The 24142-nt window shown below is 44.7% G+C and overlaps 1 protein-coding gene across 1 annotated transcript; it reads left to right on the forward strand.

The window, feature by feature from the left end:
* Window positions 1–5495: 5495 nt before the first annotated feature.
* POLR3D (RNA polymerase III subunit D) lies at window positions 5496–9699 on the forward strand (the record flags this gene model as incomplete). The annotated part of the gene is made up of 8 exons (XM_084246170.1): window positions 5496–5787; window positions 6771–6814; window positions 7423–7574; window positions 7708–7832; window positions 8019–8187; window positions 8553–8818; window positions 9268–9420; window positions 9577–9699. The coding sequence occupies exons 1-8, from the start codon at window positions 5623–5625 to the stop codon at window positions 9697–9699; spliced, it is 1197 nt and encodes a 398-aa protein (XP_084102296.1). The 5' UTR covers window positions 5496–5622.
* Window positions 9700–24142: the final 14443 nt, after the last annotated feature.

Here is a 24142-nt window from a genome sequence, read left to right on the forward strand (position 1 = left end):
TGACAGTGATGGGTGGGCAATGGCTGTTGATAAGAATAATATGGAGTTTCATGGCTTATTTACTTTATCTTTTTGATTTTATGTTTAGACATCTACAACCCTCACTGGTCATCTATTTTGAACCTTCGAAAGAACGCTAACGTAATGCTATAAACTGGACACATTTCTGAGAGCATTCACTCAACTAAATATAAGATAAGTAAATGATGTAATGTAATAGAGTTAAATACAGTATAAGAATATACTAAATTATGTAGCATTTTTAAAGCATAAATATTTTAAAATGTTAAAACAAGGAAAAATACTGAATCATATTCCTGACTCTTAAAATCTACAGAAGAGGACCTCCCCAGTGCTGCAGTGGGTTGAGCACGGTGCTGTGAATCTGTCCACAGCCCCTGCAGCACGGGTTCGATTCCTGGCCAGCCAGGGAGATCCCCACATGGTGAGGCAGACCCGTCCTGTCTCGCCCGCTGCTCCCCTCAGCAGTGTCTTCCGTCTGTCTGCCTGTTTTGCTCCCTGCTCTGTCTCTGGTGAATTCTCTCACCCTCCCACACTTCTGGCCTGTACTCCCGTACTTGTATAAATAAATCTTTAAAAAAAAAAAACCTACAGAAGAGACACTAGTGAAATGTTGGAGGACCAAGAAAACTTCAAAGGCAGAAGATAAAGAACAAGAAAGAAAGAATTATAAATGAAATGAGAAATGGAAGGTCTAATCTGATAGATTCAGGAACTGGAAGTCATCACATTATACCTAAGGTGGAAGAGCATAGCCAAGGAACCACGGAACACACCTTGACAAATTGAATACACAAACAGCAGCCATCCACAAAGACTTCCTTCCCTTCACCCAGTGTTTGCCTCACTACTTTATTAAAAGAGTAGCATAGAGAAGAACTTATGGAGAAGACATATGACGATGCAGCACAAAGATCATCAATGGTGCCAGAGTTAAATTACTGATGCATTCCACATTGCATCTTATTTTACCAACAACACATCCAGGTTTGTTACTTAGTCTCACTACAAGCTGGAATTCATTCCCTCATTCAACAAACATATATCAAATGCTTACTAAGTATCAAGAATTGAGGATACTGCAATGGGAAAAGAAAAAAAATCCCCTGCTTTTATGCAGCTTACTTTTTAGTGGACCATTCTGGAAATATCTGGAAGCGCTGACATATTAGATCTATTGAATGAAAGAGAGGAGTTGAGAATAACAGCAAGATTTTTGACTTGAATAACTAGAAGGATGGAATTGCTGATTACTGAGATAAGGACCACTTTGGAGGAGTTTGAGAAGGAAGATCCAGAGTTTGGACATAGATTTGAGATATTCATCAGTCATGCAAGTGAAGGGGTGGGATAGTCAGACAGGTACATCTAGAGTTGAGACTGAGAAAAAGCACTAAGGAGCCATGGGAATACAGCTCACTATTTGAGGTCAAGAGACTGAATCCATGCCGAAAGAGTAATATAGAGAAAAAAAGAAAAGAGTTCTGAAAACTGAACCCTAGAGATCTCCAATCTTTGGGGTCAAGGATATAAGGAGGAAAAAACAAATAAATGCCTGCAAAGTGATGCAAACTAATTAGGATAGAGAACATGTAATAGCTTGAACTTGGATAGCATTCTCATACCACACATTCTTTTTATTTTATAGATGTATTCAAAACAGTTCTTTATTTGTTTAGCATTTTCAATGACCATCAAGGATTCACAGAAGCAGGTTTTTCACAGAATATGTTTATATCTTCTGAGACCTACACTTGGACTTAAAAAAACTATATTTGTCCTTAGTGTTTGATGATTAGTTTCATTAAGTGATCAGAAAAGAATGAGGCTATTTTCATTACAATGACATATGTGGAAATAGAATGCAATGAAGTGTTATTGTTAACAAATTAAGAGCTGCTAGAATTATAGGTGTGATTACATGGAGTTCGACTAGTAATAACTTATAAGTGGGTTCTGATGTTAGATAAAAGAATAAAAACTCTTCGGGAGAATCTGAAGTAAAAGGTATTAGAGCAAGTATGAAAGAATGGTGCTGAAAGTACATTACCCTAATTAGAGGAAGGCTGATGAATAGTCTTTTTTAAAAAAAGATGTATTTTATTTATTTATGCATACAAGAGCTGGGGTGTAGGCCAGGGGTGCAGAGGGGTGAGAGGATTCACCAGAGACAGAATGGGGAGCAGAACATGTGGATCTACTGAAATACACCGCTGAGGGGAGCAGCCCGCAGGTGAGACAGGAGAGGTCTGCTGCACCATGTGGGTCAGCTCCCTGGCCGGGGATCAAACTCATGCTGCAGAGGCTGCCATAGCTTCATAGCGCTAAGACGTAACCCCTTGTGCCAAGGAGGACCCTGATGAATATTTTTAAAGTGAAATTATCATAATCATTGTTAGAAAGTAACTCCCAAAGTACTAAAGGTAGAAGATCTGGTTTAAGTCTTCTCTTGTTCTTTTGGGATGAAAAATGCTGTGAAAATCTAATAAGCATAGGAAGAAGGAAACATTTTAAAAATTATGTTGTAAGACAACATAGTGGAATACTATTTAGCCATTAAAAATAACAAGTTGGAAGTGTAACTCAGAAAAATGTTTATAGTATATTGCAAAAGAAAAAAGCAGGTTATAAACTATATGTAAATTATCTAATTTTTAAAAATCTACATGCACAGAAAAACTTCAATTGATTGAAAGTTAATGGGATAATAATGACTTTAATTTTCTTTTGGATGTTCTTTGAAATTTTCCCAGTCTTCTGAAATAAGTAATTATCTTTGTAGAAGCAAAGCAAAAACGCAGGAAATAAAAGCCTGGTGTATCTCAAAGCCCAGAGACTGAAATCATAACAATCTTATCTTGGGCTGCCGGCAGAAACTAAGGGTACTGTGTCGGTGTGTGTATGCGTGTGTAGCTGTGTGTGTGTGTGTGTGTGTGTTTGTGTAGCTCTGAAGAGTTTTCCTTTGGTTAGGTTTGGTTATTATAAAAGCAATATGTAGGAAAGAAGTTGAAAAAACTCTGGTTAGAAACCAACATAAAGGGTCTCCCCGGTGGCGCAGCGGTTGAGCGCTGGGTTGCGAAGCTGCCCGCAGCCTCTGCAGCGCTGGTTCCATCCTGCCAAACACTGCTCCCTCAGCAGTGTACTTTGGTCCTTCTGCCTGCTCTGCTCCCCGCTCTGGCTCTGGTGAATTCTCTCACCCTCCCGCACTTCTGACTGTACCCAGTGCATGTATAAATAAATAAAATAAATAAATAAAAATAAATCTTAAAAAAAAACCAACATAAAATGTTAGCATAATATTATTAATATTATGGCATTTTTTATTAGCATATTATTAAATTGGCCAAAAATGTTTAAAATTTAAGAGCCAAGATTCAACAGAATATGGCAAAATGTTTATATGTACAGTGCATATATATATACATACATATATATTCACATATATATTCTTAGTGGGGATACATATTAGCACAATCCTTTTTGAAAGCAATCTAGCAATGTAGATGAGGAACCGTAAAATATGCATGTTTACTGAGGGAAGCAATTTGGCAGTTTCTTCTAAAATTAAGCCTACAACTACCATTCAACCCAACAATTGCACTCATGAACATTTATACCAGAGAAATGAAAACTGTGTTCACTCGAAAACCAGTGCATGTATGTTCATAGCAGCTTTATTCCTACTAGCCAGAAAACAAAAAACAAAAAAACATGGAAACAACCCAGACCTCCTCCAAAGGATGACTGGTTAAATAAACCATGGATGCTCAACAATGAAGAGAAATGAACTATTGATATACACAATTTGGATAAATGCCAGGGAGTTATGCTGAGTGAAAAAAAGCAATGCCAAGAAATCACACACTGTATTATCGCATTTTTTAATGATTTCCACTTTTGAAATCACAAAATTGTGGAAATGGAGAACAGATTAAATGGTTGCTGGGGTTAGTGGGAGAAAGGGGGATGTGGTTACAAAAGGGCAATTAGAAAATCCTTGTGATGGAAATGTCTTGTATCTTGACTCTCAATGTCAATATTCTGGTTATATTGTAGGAGTTCTGCAAGATATTACTTCTGAAAAAAGGAACTTGGGATCTCTGCATTATTTCTTATAACTACAATGATCTCAAAAATCGTTTACTACAGAAAGTGTACATCTCACTATAGCCATTTTCCCACGTGTGATCATCGTACAAGGGATATAACCCAAAAGAAGAAAATAATGTTAAATGGACCACAGTGTTAATTACAGCAGGGAAAACAATCTAAATGTCCAACCAAGAAAACAGATAAATCATGATATAGTCACCTAAAAGTTATGCAGTTGTGTGATGAAGCAACAACAAAAAAATTGAAGACGAAGTTTCAAAATTGTAGTACAATATGTCAGCTCTGTGAAGGGGACTGGAATATATTGCAAAGATTGTAATGGTATTACGCTATGTGGAATTCTAACAGGAATGTTTTCCTTCCCTCAGACTTTCCGTAATGATTGCATGGTTTTTACAATGGCTTGGGAAGAGGGGGGTAAACAGTAAAACGCATTTTTAATGATAAAATTACAAAGGTTGGAGTCACAGTAAAACTTCTTTGAATTTGTCCCTCCCAGTAGGGCAAGCTTCGTTTTTCTCAGGTTCCAGGCTTGGTTGCACTAAGAACTCACACAGGGCCACAGTCTGAGCCCAAGGCACGTGACATGAGGCCCCAGGGCCGACCACCACTGTAGCTCTAGCACCGCCCAGAGCCCCACCAGGAGTCCAAGGACAGGACCCCGGGGATGAGGGGATGAGGGCGAGACTGCTGCCGGGAAGTGCAGTGACCACTCCAAGGTCACCAAGGACCCTGCAGTCGCGGGTCGGCCTGGTCCAGGGCTCCCAGGCTGAGTGAGGGTCCCGCTCTTTGACCTGCGTCCCTCGCCCCAACCCGATCCACGACCCCACTGACCCCCACTGCTCCCAGGGGATCCGCGCGGCGCGTCCCCATGTTGTGCCGTGGAGGCTGCCAAGGTCCCCAGGCCCTGGGCTCGGCGCCTCCATCCTCAACCTTGGACCAGGACCCTCGAGAACTGTACCGAGCAGTAACCTAGACCAGTCCCCGCTTCCTTTTTCGCCCTCTCAACCCAGCTTTTCCCGACTCCGGGAAGAACCGGGAAGAGAAGGCGGAGTGGAGCCCGGCGCCGCCGAATAAATACTGTGGCCCGGCCCCGCCCACCGACCTCACTTCCGCCCCGCGGCAAGATGGCGGCGCCGGGGCCCTGCCACGCAGACTTCCGCCGGGTGCCGAGACCGAGGGAGGGCTGCGGGCGGCGTTGGAAGTGAAGTCGCGGCGCGCGTGGTGTGGAGCCGCAGCCCGGGTGCGCTGGGGTGCGTCCCGGCCATGTTCCTGGCGGGTTGCCTGGGGAGAGGGCGAGCTAAGAGCTCCAGCCCGGGAAGCCCGGGGAGTCTCGCCACGTGGGATGGGGAGGAGCTGGACGCTGCGGGAGGGACGCCCTGACTGGGGGGCGGGAGGCCACGTGAGTGGGGTTCCGCCCAGGGTCCGCGAGTTGGTCCCCTGGAGTGAATTCGTCGCTTTTCCCCCCCCTCTCCCCTCCCAGGCAACATGTCGGAAGGAAACGCCGCGGGCGAGCCCAGCACTCCGGGAGGGCCCCGACCCCTTCTTTCTGGGTCTCGGGGGCTTATCGGGCGGCGACCGGCGCCTCCTCTCACCCCGGGCCGCCTTCCCTCCATCCGCTCCAGGGACCTCACCCTCGGGGGAGTCAAAAAGGTACCACGGCATCTTTCTAAAGCTACCTCGAAGGCCTCTGGGGTTCAGTTAATGTTCTTGTAGGGCATACTGTGTGCCAGGCCTAATGGGTCTCCTGAATCTTGTCCCCAGACTTGGCCTACGCATTCTGGGGAACCTGAATGCCTCAGGTTTAGGTACTGGGTGCAAGATGTTGAGGTGGTGTTCAGAGGTGACGGAAGGACAGACTCTCAATTATTTCAAGATGTGCAAAAGCAACTTGAGTAGTGTTAATTAAATGTGTATTTTGGACACCTTTAAGAAATCCATGAAAGACACACAGGCGGGCATAGACTTTTGTCTGTAGTTTTAGAGCATTCTGAATTCACATCCCAGTGTGCAAATTTCTGATCTAGAACATAATGTATCTCAGGCTTTGCATTGGAGGCTCTTTGACTTTTCTTATTCCATGCATGACTGTAGATGTAAAGCATAATCCTGGAAGGGGGAGGAAAAGAGGATCAATGACACCTTAATGCAGCCAGTTTTTAAGGACTTAACTTTACTTGGGAAACTCCAGTGGTAGTCTTGTTGCAGGGCGTCCTTTCCCCTTAACAGTCTAAATGTGTCTTGTACTTGTCAGCATGGCAGATCCTTCTCTATTTGAGCCTTGCTGCTAGAGCCCTTTCTCCACAATACCCACTGGTCTTTATAACAGTCTGGAGAAGAGAAGTGAGGTTAATTAAGTCCCTTTGCTTTTAGAAGTCCTAAAAGCAGAAACTGAGGCTGCTCACTAAAATTTTTTGGTGCCCCTTCTCTGTATAACTCCCTGCCACCACAGCATGGCATTCCTCTTTCCCAAGCACACCTGTATCTCAGTAGATCTTTATCAGCAGTGTAGAATGTGCAGAAGTCCGCCATGGTGCTCTTGATCCATAGAATATGCCCTTTGGGAGTTTTTTATTTTCCTCTGTAGTTTGGTATTGGAACTTATAAAATCAGTGACTCCTGTGTTTTACTTTCAGAAAACCTTCACCCCAAATATCATCAGTCGGAAGATCAAGGAAGAGTAAGTTGCTAGGTGTTCTGAATACTTCCCCCTTACTTACTTGCTCTGAATTTTGGGTTTGGGGAAATAACTAAGTGTATGGTTCAGAAATTTAAATTTGTGTTTTTAATTCTTCTCTCTTGTAATTTTCAACCTGGATTCCTAGATGATTTCAGTGTGCAGGCTCTTTTTAAAAACATTGATGTGTGGGTGTCCAACCCTAGAAATTGTGATTTAACTTGTTTGTAGTGAAATGGAATGATTCTCTTTTACAGCCAGAGTTGAGAGACTCTAGTTTAGGACGTATTTTCCATAAAATTCTTTTGTATAACAGCCTTCCTGCTTTCAGTCTATACAAAAAAAATCTACATCTTTGAACAGTCTCTGTAATTCAACTTTTGGGTTATAGTTCTTATAAATACTCTCACACAGGAAGGTAAAGTAAAACAAACTGAAAGACTGCCTAATCAAGGAAATGAGAAATATTTTCAATTTAGGATAGACGTCTCTTCTCGTGTTGTAGTTACTGGTTCATAAACTCTACTCAGGTGGAGTGAAGTGGTGGGGAGAATGAGACCGATTCTTTGAGGCAGAGTGAGTGGGTTCCCTTAATCCATTCTCTTTTCCAGGCCCAAGGAGGAAGTAACCATCAAGAAGGAGAAGCGTGAAAGGGATAGAGACCGGCAGAGAGAGGGACATGGACGGGGCCGGGGTCGCCCAGAAGTGATTCAGTCTCACTCCATCTTTGAGCAGGGCCCAGCTGAAATGATGAAGAAAAAGGGTACAAAGCTGCGGGGGCTCCGGGAGGAAGGAATCAGTGGATTTCAGTTCAGGCTGCCTGAAAGCAGGGCATGGGCAGTGCCCCCCGCCCCCCGTTTCTTCCTCACCCCTGTGTTTTGGGTGATTTCCCACAGGCAACTGGGATAAGACGGTGGATATGTCAGACATGGGGCCCTCTCATATCATCAACATCAAAAAAGAAAAGAGAGAGACAGACGAAGAAACAAAACAGATCCTGCGAATGCTGGAGAAGGATGACGTAGGTAGCTCAGGGGAGCTTTGTGGTTTTGGAAAAGGGCTTCTGGGGAGCCAGGGTCAGGGGAAGAAGAGCTCTGATGTCCTGGAATCCTGGTGAGCTGAGCATGAGTCTTCCGTTAGGAAAGGGCTAAGCTGTATGTGTGCCAGCCAGGCCATGCAAACACCACCCTCCCCCACTTTTTGGCAGTTCATCGATGACCCTGGACTGAGGAATGATACTCGAAACATGCCTGTGCAGCTGCCGCTGGCTCACTCGGGATGGCTTTTTAAGGAGGAGAATGAAGAGCCAGATGTTAAACCTTGGTTGACTGCCCCCAAAGAGGAGGACATGGAGGTGGACGTGCCTGTTGTGAAAGGTACTCTGTGACTATTCCATCTCGTCTCCTTTTCTCTGGCTCCCCTGCCCCCAAGAAACGAGCCTCCCAGACTGCTGCTGATAAGCAGGTCCTCTCCATTCTAGCTATAAAATAAATGAGCTGAACAAAGGTGCTAAATTTCCGTTCTCAGGAGGGTTCAAATGCTGGCATGGATGGTGGACCTAGCCTCAGATCGCCTTATGTACATAAGACACACAATTTTCCTCCATCCTTTTTTTCTAACCAGTGTCCAGGTTCCTAGCTGAGTGACAGTGGAGAAGACGGGAGTGAAGGGATGGGTGCAGTGATGTGGCATGCAGGGTGGTGGCTTGATAGCCCTTCCATTTGTATCCCCCTCTGGGCAGTGAAAGAAGAACCACGAGATGAGGAGGAGGAGACCAAGATGAAGGCTCCTCCCAGAGCAGCCAGAAGGACCCCGGGTCTCCCAAAGGATGTGTCTGTAGCTGAGCTGCTCAGAGAGCTGAGCCTCACCCAGGAGGAGGAGTTGCTGTTCCTCCAGCTGCCCGACACGCTCCCTGGCCAGCCTCCCACTCAAGACATCAAGCCTATCAAGACAGAGGTGCAGAGCGAGGATGGGCAGATGGTGGTTATAAAGCAGGAGAAAGATCGGGTATGCTTAGGATAGAGTTCTGTGAACGTTCTGGGGCCCAGACTGGGAACTGCAACCTGTGGGGAGAAGTGAGGGTGTGCTGTCCAAGCCAAAACTCGGGAATAGTGTGCTCTTGTTCTTTTTACCGACTACTACTAATCTGCTCTTTCTTGTTCTGGACTTTCCACTTCAACCCCAATTAGATGTGTATGTTGACTTTTTGCAGTGAAAAACTTCGAACATATGGAAGTGAGCATAAACTCTCATGTATAGTCATCCAGCTTCAGCAGTTACTGAAACTTTTGTCAACTTTTCTTATTTGCTGTGGGTTTTGTTAACCGTAGGAAAAGGCCCTTTGGGGAGCTCATTTCATCCTTTGTTATTGGTGCCTGCCTTTGGAAAGGGTTCATTCACAAAGGGTGGAGGAAACAATTCCTTACCAAGTTTGCATCTCCTGATTCTCTTCACAGGAAGCCAGGCTGGCAGAGAATGCGTGTACCCTGGCTGACCTGACAGAGGGTCAGGTTGGCAAGCTGCTCATCCGCAAGTCAGGAAAGGTGCAGCTTCTCCTGGGCAAGGTGACTCTGGATGTAACCATGGGAACCACCTGCTCTTTTCTGCAGGTGAGAACCCAGGGGGTCAGATCAAGACTTTGAAAGAGGGGCAGGGTGTTGAGCAGTCAGTGCTAAATAGAGGAGAAGTTTCTGTTACAGCAAAGTCATCGGATTGAGTTGTGGGGTGGGGTTTTGCTTCTCACTGCGTTCTCTGTCGTTTGGCAGGAGCTGGTGTCTGTGGGTCTTGGAGACAGTAGGACAGGTGAGATGACAGTCCTGGGACATGTGAAGCACAAACTCGTATGTTCCCCTGATTTTGAATCCCTGTTGGATCACAAACATCGGTAAAATGAGCAGAGGGAGGATGGTGGTGACTGTCGCCCACAGCTGCTACTTGCTCGGACATCTGGTTCTCGATTCTACGCAGCCCTGAGCGGGCCTGTTTAGCCCACCCACTCCCACCTTTGGCAGACGTTGTTGAACTTCCCCTGCAGCACACGGGGCGCTCTCCCACCGCATCTGTGAGTGGCACAGTGACCTTCCCACAGCGTGGATGCTGCACCTTCTTGATGCTGGGGGACTTGCCCCTCTATTTATTTTTATATTTATGTCTTGTCAGTTGATTGCACCCTTCCCAGGTTGGGGGGGAGGTGAGGGAGTTTGTGGACAGTGCACGATCCTCCTGGTCACCTCCTGGTTCTCAGGGTAGGAAGTATAAAACTGCTGCTTTTACTTCCTCCTTCCTCCTGAGATATGTCAGGGAGGGAGCAGGGAAGTTTTGAGTCTGAAACTCAAGTCTTCTGTCCCAGCTCTCAGTTACAGTTGTGTGACCTTGGACAGACTACCTAACCTTTCTGAGCCTCAGAGTCCTCATCTGATAAAAATGAGGATAATACCTACCTCACAGGGTTGTGTGAGGATTAAGTGGAATATTACAGATGACAACTCCTTGCACAAGGCCAGACATAAACAGTAGGCACTCAATAAATGTTAGTTTCCCTTCCCTTTGCCTGAGTCTATTTTCAAACAAAATAGGGTTTCTGGGAATCTCTGGGATGAAGTGACTAGAGCTTCATCTACCGTCTCTCCCAGGCCTGGTGCCATGAAGGTACAGGCTTAGGCTCTTGTGTGCCCTTTCTCTCCTGAGCACTCCTAGCCGAGTGTGTCCTGTTCACGGTGTAAGGCGCTTGTAGGAGGTTTTGTCAGAAGTGAAGAAGTCAGAGATGACTCCTGGCCCCCAACAAATGCCTCTGTGTGATACGGCGGTCCCAGGGCTTACTCCCTCCATTCTTACCTCTTGCAGTAAGTACATGGTACTCTTCGAACTTCCACTTGAATATTTCTCAAATCTCTGACCACTCGTTGAGAGTTTGCATCACATTAGGTCAAGTTCTGCTGAGAAACAACCCTTGTGAGGTAGAAAGTAATAATTTGTTGAATAATGAACACCCTCTTTGACAAGCGACAGATGACCTCCCACTTAAAAAGCTTTGGATTTGAGAGGCCCACCTCTCTGTCTCCTGTCCTAGATCCTGGGGCTGCCCCATCCTAGCTGGCCACACTGGCCTTTCCTTTTATAGCCATGTGGCATTCCTTTCACCAGATGTTCACACTCTGGATCCTTCCAATGTGTAGTCCCTGGAGTAGCACCTTCTCTTCAGTGCATGTCCATTGGGCTGAGTTTGCTCCTGGTGCCATCGGGGGGTGTCTTAACAGTTAGGGAAGCTGCCAGCCACAGTGTCTGTCCTTTGACACCTATGTCACAGCTCCCTTTTCTGGGAGTTCAGCAAACCTGGAGTAGGGATAAACCCTCTAGGCTCTGTGAGAACTGCCTCCTCCCAACTAGCAGGGGGCCCCAGAGACTTTGGATGGGTACACCTTCTCTTAGTCTCATCTTCCTGTTTGTTGAGTGTGTTTTCTCTTCATCGTGGCTAGAGCTGCCCAGCCAGCAGCTGTGAGGGGGATTAGGTGTTTAATCACCACATTGCCCCTTCTGTAGCTGACAGTTCCTGTGAACTCTGTTGGATAGTGTTCTCTTCTCCTTTCTTGTGGAGGATGGAGCAGAAAGGATTCCTTGGAGACTTGTGCTGTGGAGTCCTATTTAGTCTAAGACTGAGCTTTGATGACCAGCCCTAGTGCTTTTTGTTATGTGGACTTCAGTGCTTGCTTCTCCTTTTAACTAGTATCCTGCTAGTGGGTCTCCATGGTAATCCCCTCTTTCTCTTCTGTCTCATTCAAAAATACCCTCCTGCTTTTTTTGGGCTAACTCAAAGGCCCTGCCTCCTTCGGTGTTTGCTATTTTGCCGTCTTTAGGTCATACTCATCTAAGAAAATTTGAGGAGATCATGTACCACTTTCGTATTCCATTTACTATTTCAAGTTTCTTGGGAATTGAACTTTGTGACCCTGCATCAGAGTCCCCGTGATCTAGCTCTGTGCCTGAGACACAAGTTTTATGTCATCAGTGAAAGTATAAGAAAAGGATGAGGCAAGTCTGCCTTTTTGCCAAACCTTTGAGGTACACATTTCTACCACCAAATAAATGCAATACTGGGAGTGAAAAGCCCAAAGCCAAAATCATATATGAGTGCAAATTGATGTAAATGTATTACTACCTGCATCTGTGTGTGTGCATTTTGTTAAGACTCTAAAAACTGTAAGCTTGTTCATTTTTAGCTCTATGATTAAGTGACAGAATGTGGGCTTTAGAGTCAGCATTAGGTTTGAATACAAATCTATAGTGAACTTTGGGGGAGGTTAGTTCCCTAAGCTCATTTTCTATAAAAATGAGATAATACTAACTTTTTAATAGGGTTGCTTTTAAACTAGATTTGATATCAGCTTTTTATCAGCACCAGACAGGAGAGTGCTTGTAGAAGACTGATCAGCACAAGTAACAGAACACTTCGATGATAGTGACTTAAGCAATAAGGATGTTTAAGTATCTCTTAGAACAAGAACTCTGGAGGTAAATGACTCCAGAGTTGGGTGGCAGCCAAAATATCATCAAGATTTTCTTGGATCTATTTACTCTGCCATCCTCTGTGTTGTAAAGTGACTGCTACAGCTTTTGCCATCATTTCTTCAAATGACAATGTCCAAAACCAAAGCAAGATGTAAAGCAGACATCAGTAAAGGAACTCTTCATTCTGCTCTTGTCAGGGGGGGATAACCTGCAGAGGTCCCAGGAGATCTGCCCCTGAGGCTGTTCAGTAGAGATGGGCCACATCCCCATCCTTGAACCAGGTGCTGGCAAAGAGGAAAGGACGGTTGGAACATTTTGTCCTCTGCCACTGGGCATCCTATTGCCTGTAAGACAGGTTTTTATTAGGGAAGATGCAGGAATGGCAGACATCCATAATGTTTGCCACATTGTTCAAAAAATGTAGTAAAGTCATAAAGTATATCTAGGTGGAATTTTTCAAGTGTTCAGTCACCATTTATTTCAAATAAACCAGTGTTAACATTTCAATGCACATTCTTTCAGATTTCAGAATTTTATTATATATAATGCTGTTAGTGTGTTGCTTTGTCGTATGCTTTATCTCATTTTAAAATATAGTTTATTCTTCCATGTTGGTACACATTCGTTCTTCAGATACTTACGACCTAGTGGACAGAATTAAAGAGTGTCCTTTAATCTTCTCAAGCTACCTACATGGTCTGAATGAAGAGATCAGTCAGCACATGGCTCTTTAAGGGATAACAGGCTTATTTCTTAGGTGCAGGGGACATTGAAATCAGTGGCGTCCTTGCCTAGTCCTCCTGTGCTGCCGCCCAACCCTGGTGCTGGATGCTGTCATAGTCAGGGCATTTCCCATGTTAAGATGGCTGTAGCTAGCAAGACAATGGCGTTTGCAGCTCCTCTTGGACTATGGTTCCACTGCCAGAGTTTGACTGGTAGAGGTAGGGACTGGGATGGCTTGGGTCTCAGGGGTATCTTCTGAGAAAATAGAGACTACAATGCCAACCCTAGTAACCCCCGTGCATGGCCACCTTCTGACTCAGCTCTTTGAATTATTTCTTTTGCTCCTTCTCATTGAAACAGTCACTGGTCCAACTCCCCAAAAGCTGAGGAAGAAGCTGGACTTTCCTCTATTTGATCCATTTACATTGAAGAACCTAGTCAGTCAGGAAATGCAGTCTCTTTTTTTTTTTTTTTTAAGATTTATTATGCATACACGAGCTGGGATACAGGCCAGAGGTGTGGGGGTTTGAGAGGATTCACCAGAGACAGAAGGGGGAACAGAACAGGCAGACTGAAATACACTGCTGAGGGGAGCAGCAGGCCAAGTTAGGAGAGGTCTGCTGTGCCATGTGGGTTGCTTGCTGGCCGGCCGGGGATTGAACTCGTGCTGCAGAGGCTTCGGATTGCTTCATAGTGGGGTACATAACCCTTTGTGCCACCACAGAGGCCCAGTTGTTGGGTTTTAATAAAAGACTCCCCGTAGCTGCTGAGTTGAAGCAAGGACAGAAGTGCTAATTTGTATGTTGCACAGTAACCCAGCCAACAGGGTAGTGGCTTGGACCAGGATGGGATTAAGTGGGAGGGTGTCGAGAAGTGGTTCGAGTTTAGATACTTATTTCAAAGGCAGAGGGCTTTGACCTGCTGATAGACATGAGGTGTGAGAGAGAGAAGAATCAAGTTGACTCCACAGCTTTGGCAGCAGAAAACGGGAAGATGACCTTTACTTCCACCTTTCAAAGCTCAGTTGGTGAAACACATCCAGAACCCTAGCACAGAGACTTTGGGAAATGCTGTATTTCACTTTCTAGCCCAGATCATCCAGACTGGGCCTTCACAAAGTGGTGGGTGATGAGTGCCAGCCGACCAGATGCACTACAGTTGGTTTAAGGGTTCAAAATTTGGGAAGCTTCCTGTGACCGTGTCCTGCTGGTCCAAAGTTCTCTGTGCTTCATTCCCTGGAAACAGTAAATTCTGTATAAAAACACACTCAATACCTAAGACTAACATCCTAACAGTCACCTATTTCTGTGCATTTTGTTTTTTCCAGTTTTCCACTTTTAAAAATGGTATAATAAATAATCTTTTTTTAAAAGATTAATTTATGCACACAAGAACTGGGGTACAGACCAGAGGTGGGTGGGTGGAGGGTGACAGGATTCACCAGAGACAGTGGGGAACAGAACAGGCAGATTGACTGAAATATACTGCTGAGGGGAGAGGCAGGTGAGTCAGGAGAGGTCAGCCATGCCATGTGGGTAGCTCCCTGGTAGGGGATCAAACTCATGCTGCAGCGGCTGCAGATAGCTTTATAGGTTACTCTTAATCCCTTCCGCCAGGGAAGCCTATAATAAATAATCTTATATTTTTGCCAATATCCTCAGTTATTTCCTTAGGATTCTCTATTTAAAATGGCTTTTCTGAGTCAAATCCTATTTATATAGGTCCTGATGGACACTGCTCCCCAGAAGGCCTGCCCTCTTCACATGCCATCAGCCGCAAAAGAGCTACTTGTGCTTTTGCAAAGTTTATGTAGCTTCAAGATTCTGTCTTTAAACTATACAAATGGAAAAAGATGCTGAATAGGAAACCTGACCTGTACTTACCTGACCCTCTGTGTTCTCTTTCTTCGCCCTGTCAAATGGCAGCAGCAGACATGTGCTAAGAACAGACTGTTCCATAGTGGAGTTATATGCTTTCCAATAGCCACTTGTGTTTTTCCAGTTTGTTTCTGCCAGTTGTGTTCACTAGTATAATTATATAATTCAATTTAACATTGCATAAACTAATAAAACATGAGGACTAAAGAAAGTTTGAAAATAAAGTAAATGTGATGAAATTTAATATCAACTGATGGAATAAGTGCTCCTAAAAGAAAGTTCTTATCTCTATGGAAACTGAGGTAAATACATGAAAGGTGAGTCACTAAAAGTACTGTTGAATTAAGTTTAGACAAGGTCAATATAGAGATGGGAACGGTTGCCGTCGTCAGGGTAATTCTGTACCCAGATTGTTTCACAAGTTCGGTAAAGCTTTGACTTCGCTTTTCACTTTTGAAGGAACCAGAACTGGTTGAGTGAAGTGCATGACGGGTGCATGTAGCTTCCGTGGAATGCTAATCGTGGACCCATATGCCAAGAAAAGACCAGTGGACGAATGTTCACTTGTATGTATAAAAATACTTAAAGTAGATGTTTCTTTTATGAAAAATTTCCCCTAAAATGTCGGTTAACATTAGACTCAGCTGGAGAAACAGCAATCCAATAACAGCAGCTTTAACAATTTAAGTCTTTTTTGGTAAAAGTCTAAAGATTCACATTCTGAGCCAGTCTGGCAGCTCTGCTCCACAAAGCCCTAAGGCAGTAAATGCTCAGCTTATCGTCCATGCTTTCTAGTATGTGGTGCTCACCCTCACATCCTAAGTTGAAGCCAAGAGCTTTAGTAAAATGCTCCTGGGTACAGGCAGCCAGATAAAAGGTTCCTATCCCCCATGCTCTAATGCCTGCCAAGTGACAGAGGGCAGCAAGCATATCTCCTAAGGAAGATTCCTGGGAGCTGCCCTGTGACATTTTTGATTACATACTGTGACTGTCCAGAAAGTAGTGATGTCCCCTTGAAGTCTAGAAGGAGCCTGAGCAATGTGGTCTGTACTTTGAATGAGCATGTGCCTTCCTAAAAGTCAAGGTATATTATCATAGACGCAAACAAGATGTTGAGAAAGCGCCAGCAGACCCTGTCACAACTATTCAACTTACTTTAAGAATAACTGAACAACTGCTGGGCTGTGTCAGAACAGCTCCAAGTGGGTAGCACTTACATAAGCAAACCCTCATCTGCTGCCTTGGGTATCCCATGCTTACATTATTACCACTCCCTGTGTACACTCTCAGTGCCCTGGCCCCTTTCTTCTGTCATATTCATCAGAACCCCAAGTTTAGGTAAATCTTAACTCTCTGCTTAGACTTCATCTGCCCTGAGAGCTTAAACTTGGCCCACAATCAAGCTTAGTGGTGTCAAAGACCGCTCATCTATATTTTCTTTGTCTATCAACTCTCCTGCCTCCCTAGACAGTATCTGTGTAACATCTTTTCCGGTGTCCTCAAAGACACTCGATTTAAGATTAATTGCATTGCATGGTCCTTATTTGGATACTCATTCTGAGAATTGCAAACATCTCTTAGCAGGAACACTCCATTTGGTCCCTGCACTAAGTCTTCACTTTGAGAAGGCTTCTAGCAGTTTAAGGCCCTGGACTTAAGTTCCTTTTAAATTCCTGCTGTTTATTCTACCTAACACCTCACATAGGCTCTTGACGTTGCACACTAAAACAGGGCTGATTATTGTGACTTCTTCTTCTGCGCCTTTTAGATGTATCAATATATGTATTTCCTGTAATTCCAGAGTCTCAAGCACCTAAAGCCATTCTTTGGAACTTAAATCCTCAGGAAAGAGGCCCTCTGTCTCCCAGTCTCTGTGAGAGACGTCCATCATTTCTGACTAGCAGACACATTTACAGAGATTAATTCTGAAATTTTTCACTTGGTCTCCCGCCTGCCTCATCCTCCCTTTAAAATATACTGCCCCTCCACAAATCAGAATAGAGTTGTATAGGTCCAGCTCTGGCCCTATCAGTTGTTACTAAATAAAATCTATCTTCACTACCTTAATACCCAGCTTTGTTTATTTTTGACATTTTGAACAACAACAAAAAAAGGCTGCCAGGGATATTTGTATATTGACTAGCTATTTGATAACATGAAATAATTTTTTTTAGCTGTGATAAACTATAGTGATTTTTCAAAATAATAATTTAAAAAATATTCAACTTTAAGTAACCTAAGTGCTCTTTGATTGACAGATAAAAAGATGTGGTGTATATATATATATATATATAATATATATATACACACAATGGAATACTACTCTGCCATAAAAAGATAAAATTTGCATATTTACAACAATATGAATAAACCTAGAGAGAATCACACTTAGTGAAATAAACCAGACAGAAAACGGCAAGCATCATATAGAGAAACAAACAGATGAACTAAATAAGCGTTTTGACAATAAGACCAATCAGTGGTTACTAGAAGGGAAGGGGCAAGAGGGGTGGGTGAGTTGATGGAAAGGGACAATGTTATGGTAAAGAATAGACTTTTAGCAGTAAACTTGATGTGCTATGCACACATGTTGATTCTCAACTATCAACACCTGAAACTTACCTAATGCTTTATTTTTTAAAATTCACTATGAGAAAAAAAAATGTATCCAGAATGTTATGGCTTCTTACCACTTCCGGCACTGGCAGCCTTTCTTGGGTTTTTATAAGCGTCTCTTAAATTATCTGCCTGCTTCACACCCCTCCCACCCCAAACCCTCCCTCCAACTCCCCCCAATCTGTTTTTAATGCCGCAGCCAGAGAGAACACAGTGAAATGTGTTGAGATCATGCTACTTCCCATTTCATTCATAGCAAAAGCCAAATCTGCTCAATCTGCAGGCCTCACAGATTCCCTGTGCTGCTTTTGTATAGCGCATGCAGGCTCCAGCTTTTGCATTATTTCCCCCCCTGCTTAGAACCTACTTTCCCAAGATTTCTTTGTGTCTTGCTTCCTCACTTCCTTCAGGGTCTCTGATACATTCCCTGAGCCCCTAAATAAATGAGTAAGTCCCATCCCTGACACTCCTTATTTGCCTTTTCTGCTTGCTTTTCCTTCATATCATTTATCATCACTTGACATATTATCTAATTCCTTTTTTTTTTTTTTTTTGGCCTTGTATCCCCACTAGAACATAAGCCATGTGAGAGTGGAGGTTGTTTTGTTCACTGCTGGATCCCTGGTACTTAAAATAGTTGCACGCTCATAATAGGCACCAAATAAATGTTGAAAAAATAAAGGAATGATATATGTAAAGGTTGTAAGTGCATGCTAAAGAACTGATAACTACATTTCCCAGCAAGGGCGAAAAAAGACTTTTCAAGTGTCCTAGCCCCTCCCAAGGAGAGAATGCCCATTACTTTTCCAAGGAAAATAAAAGATCTGGCTGACCACGTGGGCTGGGCTTTGGGCCAATTCAATATACGGTCCTTGTGGCTTCCGCTGCTGAGCGTGTAATTGGCACTGGTGTTTCTCATGAATTTTCTGTTAAGGCTCTTGAATGTCTAAAGGGATTGTGTCCATCAGGAATTGCTGTGCAGAGAGCAGTGCTGTTGTCTTTGGGACCCTACAACCCTATGTCCCCCTTGAGATGAAAGTCTCTCTGATGAGTTTCCTGATTGGAGCAAAGGGAAGCAGCCTCCACCTGAAGGTGCCCCACGGGAGGCAGGGGTTGTGCCTCCCTTATATGACTGCAAGGAACATTCCTTTGAAAAGTAGCTCTTAGCTTGTTCTTGGGCTCTTGTCAAAACTGAACACCTGAAAAACTGTTCAAATACACACCCACGGAGGCCTTGTAACTTTCTTGAGGGGCAGGTTAATTGGAACTCAGCAGCTAACAATGTGAGAAGGGTCCAACAAGTGCTGCTTGTCTGATGGAAATGGTATATTTAAGACCGCAGCTGGCCTGGCCTCAGTGGCGTTTTCAGCTGAATGTTAACCCTTTGAGGAAAATGTTATGTTCCATCCCTTAGCCTGCACCTTCATGGGGCTCTCAGTCCATACAGTTTCTGCTACATGCCTGGGCCCAGTTTACTAGTGGTTTGTCTAAGCTGAAGCCAAGTGGCATCCACTAGGCAGTGTGGCTGTTCAGCACCAGTGCCAGCTTTGGGGAACAAAAAACAGATGTGGTTGCTTCGCCCACCAGGCAGAACTCAAAGCTGTCCTCAGAGCTCCCACCAACAGGCCTTGATGAACCTTGTCATTTTTTATTGACTCTTGGGTTGTTGACAATGCCTAGCTGTTTGGTCTGCCATTTGGAAAACTACAGACTAGCAGATTAAAGACTTCCCTCTTTGGAGCCAGGAACTTTGGGAACAAATTATGGTTGCTGTTGGGACCATCTGGATCGCTCATGTAGGCACACTACTTGAGGCTCACAACTTGTAGGCACGCAACTTGTTTCATGAGACGGCCTGGGATCAGACTGCGAGTGAGCCTGCACTGCCCTGACAGCCACCTAGGCTGGACCCATGGTCAAATCAGACACGTATCACACCCACCACCTCAGACAGCCCTGACCAAAGGCCTTTCCCCCATTTAATACTGCATGCCAGGTCTGTGACTCCTAATAAAAGTTCAACTGTTTGTGTCTAGCAAGGGAAAACCATTGCACAAAGTTGAGTCCATCGAGCCTTCGACCCTCCCGGGTTGCTGTGGAGATGCCTCACCAATGATGATATTTTCTGAGGTTGCTGTTCCAGGCCCATCAGCTAACTCTGCCCACACCACTGTGGCTCTTGTAACTAATCTTTGTTTGATTTCCAGTTTTCCAGATGGTTAATCTTAGAATGATGCACTTTAAATTTCGATGGCTCTCAAGCCACTGAAGGTATTTGATGAAACTTCCACGCTGCCCACCACAGTATAGGCATCTAAGGGTGTTTGACCTCCTCAAAACTTAGCTCAAAATGATTTTCATGACATCCTAGTCTGAGCACTTTAGTAAGACAATATGATCACTAATTATCACCATTCTTAGGAAGCAGTCATCTCTGTTGGTCGCTGCTGAGTGCCAATCAGAATTTTAAAAGGTGGCATTTATATAGACCTATTTTGAAAAATTGGGGTTCCCTTCTCGGCATGGTGTTTCTTTCTACTAATGGCAGCCCCAGCAGAACCAGTTGCTTTACCCTCTGGTGGCTTCCCAGTCAAAAGAGGGTCTAGTGGATTCAAACTTAATGCTGATTCATCTTCTGATTAACTCATTATACAATTTGTTAGTCATATTATTAAGTAATACCAAATCTGACAATCTTTGCATTTTTCCCTCCCAAGAATTTTGTCTCCAAAACTGAATAACAATTCTATATTAAACCAACAGTTCCCAACCTATGTCCCAAGGCACCAAGTGTGTCCAGCAGGCAAGCCCATGGAGCACTTAAATATTTTAAGTGCTACAGACACTAAACATCTATAGAATACTGCAGATTACTAGTCCAAGACAGATCACAGTTTTAACATTAGAATCATTGGAGTAAGTAGTAAACTCTGAGCCCATGAATCACATTCTCAGTGAACTTTTTACAGACTGCACCTCCATCTCCACGTTGAGATCTCAGGTGTCAAGGATTACAACTCCCAGCATGCCATGAATCTGACTTCCTGAACGGAGGGTCGCTGGGAACTAGGGCTAAAATTAGGTAGCCACGTTTGGCTTATAACTAAAGACGTGGGCTTGAGCACTCTTGCTTTTCTGACTTTCAACTTATGCCCTGGTGTCTCAGTTCAGAACGTGTTACTGGTAGGACATGTGAACCAATTCTCTCTCTTTGTGCTCCCTTTTCTCATAAACCTGTTTTTCCCTCTGTGTGTCTGCTTCTGGCTCTTAAATGTGTGAGTGAGGACTCACCCCGCTTCCCCCTAGGGCTACCCTGTGACAGATTGTTGTATTTTTGGTAATGCCGTATCTTTGCAAAGTTGGCTTTTCTGCAGTTGCTGTGATAAAAAGCGAGTGCTGTGTGAATATTAGAGTGAAACAGGAAATGAGTGTGGCAGAATCTGATTCTGAGGTTTGAGAAGTTGTACAGCATCCAGGATATCCCATTAGCAAATAATGACTATTTAAAAATTGAATAATAATGTTATTTTTTTCTTCCAATTTATGTGTTTCATATTTTCAAATGACTACTAAGTTGTGACAATGTAAGTAAGTATTAAGATATTTGGACCTGATAAATTAATAAAAGGAATTGTTAGGCATTTCTTTTGCCCTGAGTTGCTGTGAAAAAAATTACTGAGACACTAGGAGTACAATTAATTAAATTTTATAAAAATAACTTTGTCCCTGTTGTACTTGTCTGGTTGTAACAAACAGCAAATTCATAGGTATTGGGATGGGACACAGAGGGACAGTAGGACTTAAGCACCTGGGAGGAATCACTTCAGTGCTGGGGGGCATGAGGAAGGGGACAGTCTAGTAGGACTGCCTCTGGAGCTTCCTCACAAAGGAAGGCACCGTGGTTCTCCCCAGCTATTGTCAGCCCTTTAAATTGAATTGATGCTGAGTCTTCCATCCCCTGCAGAAGTCTGACCTAGATTTAAGCACCATTCTCCCTAATCTCAGCTGGGAATCTATTGGAAACAGCAGGGATGAGTCTCATTCCTTCACCTTCCATACAAACTCCCCTCAGCCCCACAACCTGTCGTCCTCTTACCCATTCCCCCAGCCATTGCTCAGCCAATCCAGTGAGTGGATGAGTGCCACTTGGCTGGCCGTGTGGACAAACAGAGCTAGTGGTTCCTCCAAAAACAGGGATTAGACTCCACTGTTTGAAATGTATTAGGAAACCTCAGGGTTACATTCCTGCCTGGAGAACACATTGGAGACACTGTCAACCCGTGCCCCCACTCCAACTCTGCTGATGCAAGGACATACTGGGAACCCAACAATTGTAAACCACATTCCCCACCTCACCCCCAGGAGCACCGTGAGCATCCCCCCTGGGAATAGAAGGCAGGCACTGACTTGCCTTCCTCCCCAAATCCTAGGGAGGAACTTGCACTGTCGGTTGGTAATGAGGCCTGAGGGGAACACCGCCAGGAGATCCGGTGACCCTTGGACAACCTCACCATTCTCTTCAAAATGAGGCTGCCTTTTTTTTTTCTTTTTAAAGATTTATTTTATTTATTTGCATACAAGAACAGGGTCTAGGCCAGAGGTGGGGTTGGGTGGGGCGGTGGTGAGGGGATAAACCAGAGACAGAGTGGGGAGCAGAACAGGCAGATCGACTGAAATACACTGCTGAGGGGAGCAGCAGGCAAGACAGGAGAGGTCTGCTGCGCCATGTGGTCCAGCTCTCTGGCCAGGAATCGAATTCATGCTTCAGTGGCTGCCATAGCTTCATAGTGCTAAGACTTAACCCTGCCTGGCTACATTTCATGCAGAGCACTTGTATACCTCTACATCATCAACCAAGGTCAATCCAATCACCTCAGAAAACCTGGAGTTAGGGAAAAATGAGGTCATTTGACAAAATGGTTAAAAGAGGGGTAGAAATATTTACTTGGGTGAAAATATTCTGTAATTGCAGAACTAACTACAAAACTTTGTATAGGGCCTCCCTCGTGGCACAAAGGGTTGAGCTCTCCCCTGTGAAGCTGTCCACAGCTTCTGCAGTGCAGGTTCGATTCCCAGCCAGACGGAAAAACCCACATGGAGCAGCAGACCTCTCCTGTCTCGCCTGCTGCTCCCCTCAGCAGTGTTTCCCACCCATATGCCTGTTCTGCTCCCCAATCTGTCTCTGGTGAATTCTCTCACCCTCCGTCGCCTCTGACCTATACCCCAGTTCTTGTATAAATAAAGAAATCTTAAAAAAAAAAAACTATTAAAAAAAAACTTTATATAATTTGATAAAGCTCTTCTTGGCACACACATTCAGGGATCAATAAATAATAACTATAACAACAATTATGGTAGGCAATCTCCTTATCCTGTACCAAGTCTTTTGTTCCACTCTGCCTCATTATGTAGTAAGTACTTCACATACATCATCTCGTTAGTGTATGTACATCTCCATACAACCCGACGAATTCATAAATTTATTCCTATTTTATATGTATGGAGATTGAGGCGCAGAGATCATAAACAGGCGTTTGAAAGTAAACTCAAGCTTACTTCTTCCGATTCACCACCTATACCCTCTGTCGATTTCAACATGAGCCTGTACATCAAATCTGTTCGCGGAGTTACCCACAGAAAGGAGGTAAAAGATCTAAAACTTAAAAATATAACACATTTGTGGGCCTTCCTGGTGGCGCAAGGGGTTGAGAAGCAACCTATGAAGCTGTCCACAGCCACTGCAGCACGAGTTCAATCCCCGGCCAGGAAGCTACCCACATGGCAAGGAAGACCTCGCCTGACTCGCCCACTGCTCCCCTCAGCAGTGCAAGTCACTCAGTCTGCCTGTTCTGCTCCCCACTCTGTCCCTGGTGAATCCTCTCACCCCCCACACCTCTGGCCTGTACCCCAGTTCTTGTATGCATAAATAAATAAATCTTTAAAAAAAATAAAAAAATAAATAAAAACAAAAACTATAACACATTTGAGCGCTTAGATTCACCGCCGACTTCTGGACCTGCATTTCGTGAACCCCTTTGGGTTAACGTTCTGCTAAAGCGAGGCTGCTAGAAAGGGAGAGGGTCTTTTTGCAGCCCAACCAATGAGATGGCTGGGTATTGTGAGTGGCAGGTCTTTTGGCCAATGGGTTGAGCCCCTGAGGCCCCGCGAGAGGACAGGAAATTGGGGCCTGGAGCATGTGGGCCCTCTGGCGTGGCGGGTGCGTCGAGCGCTGAGTTCTCCCGGGGCCCGCGGAGCCGGCGAGGGCTGGAGCCCTGGTGAGCGGCTGCGAGGCGGGATGGAAGGCCGGGAGGCCGCGGGGACGCCGCTGCAGGCCAGGCGGGCCTGTGCTCGACGACACGCGCTGGCCAGAGGCCCGTCCCCGGCCGCCCCTTCCCCTCCCCCTCCCCGGCGCGAGGGCCCGTGGGTCGTTATTTGAGGCTGGGTGTGGGGGTCGCGCCCGGCCTCGAGAGGGCGGGAAAGTCGGGGCCGAGGAGGGCGGGGGCGCGCGCACCCACACGGGGCTGCGTGGGAATGGTATTTGCCTGGAAATACTGGGTAGGAACCCCCGCAAAGCTGTTGGCTTTGGGAAAGGTACTTTTTCCGCGGGGAG

This window comes from Talpa europaea (assembly GCF_964194135.1).
Source record: "Talpa europaea genome assembly, chromosome: 10".
In the NCBI taxonomy this organism is placed as follows: Eukaryota; Metazoa; Chordata; class Mammalia; order Eulipotyphla; family Talpidae; genus Talpa; species Talpa europaea.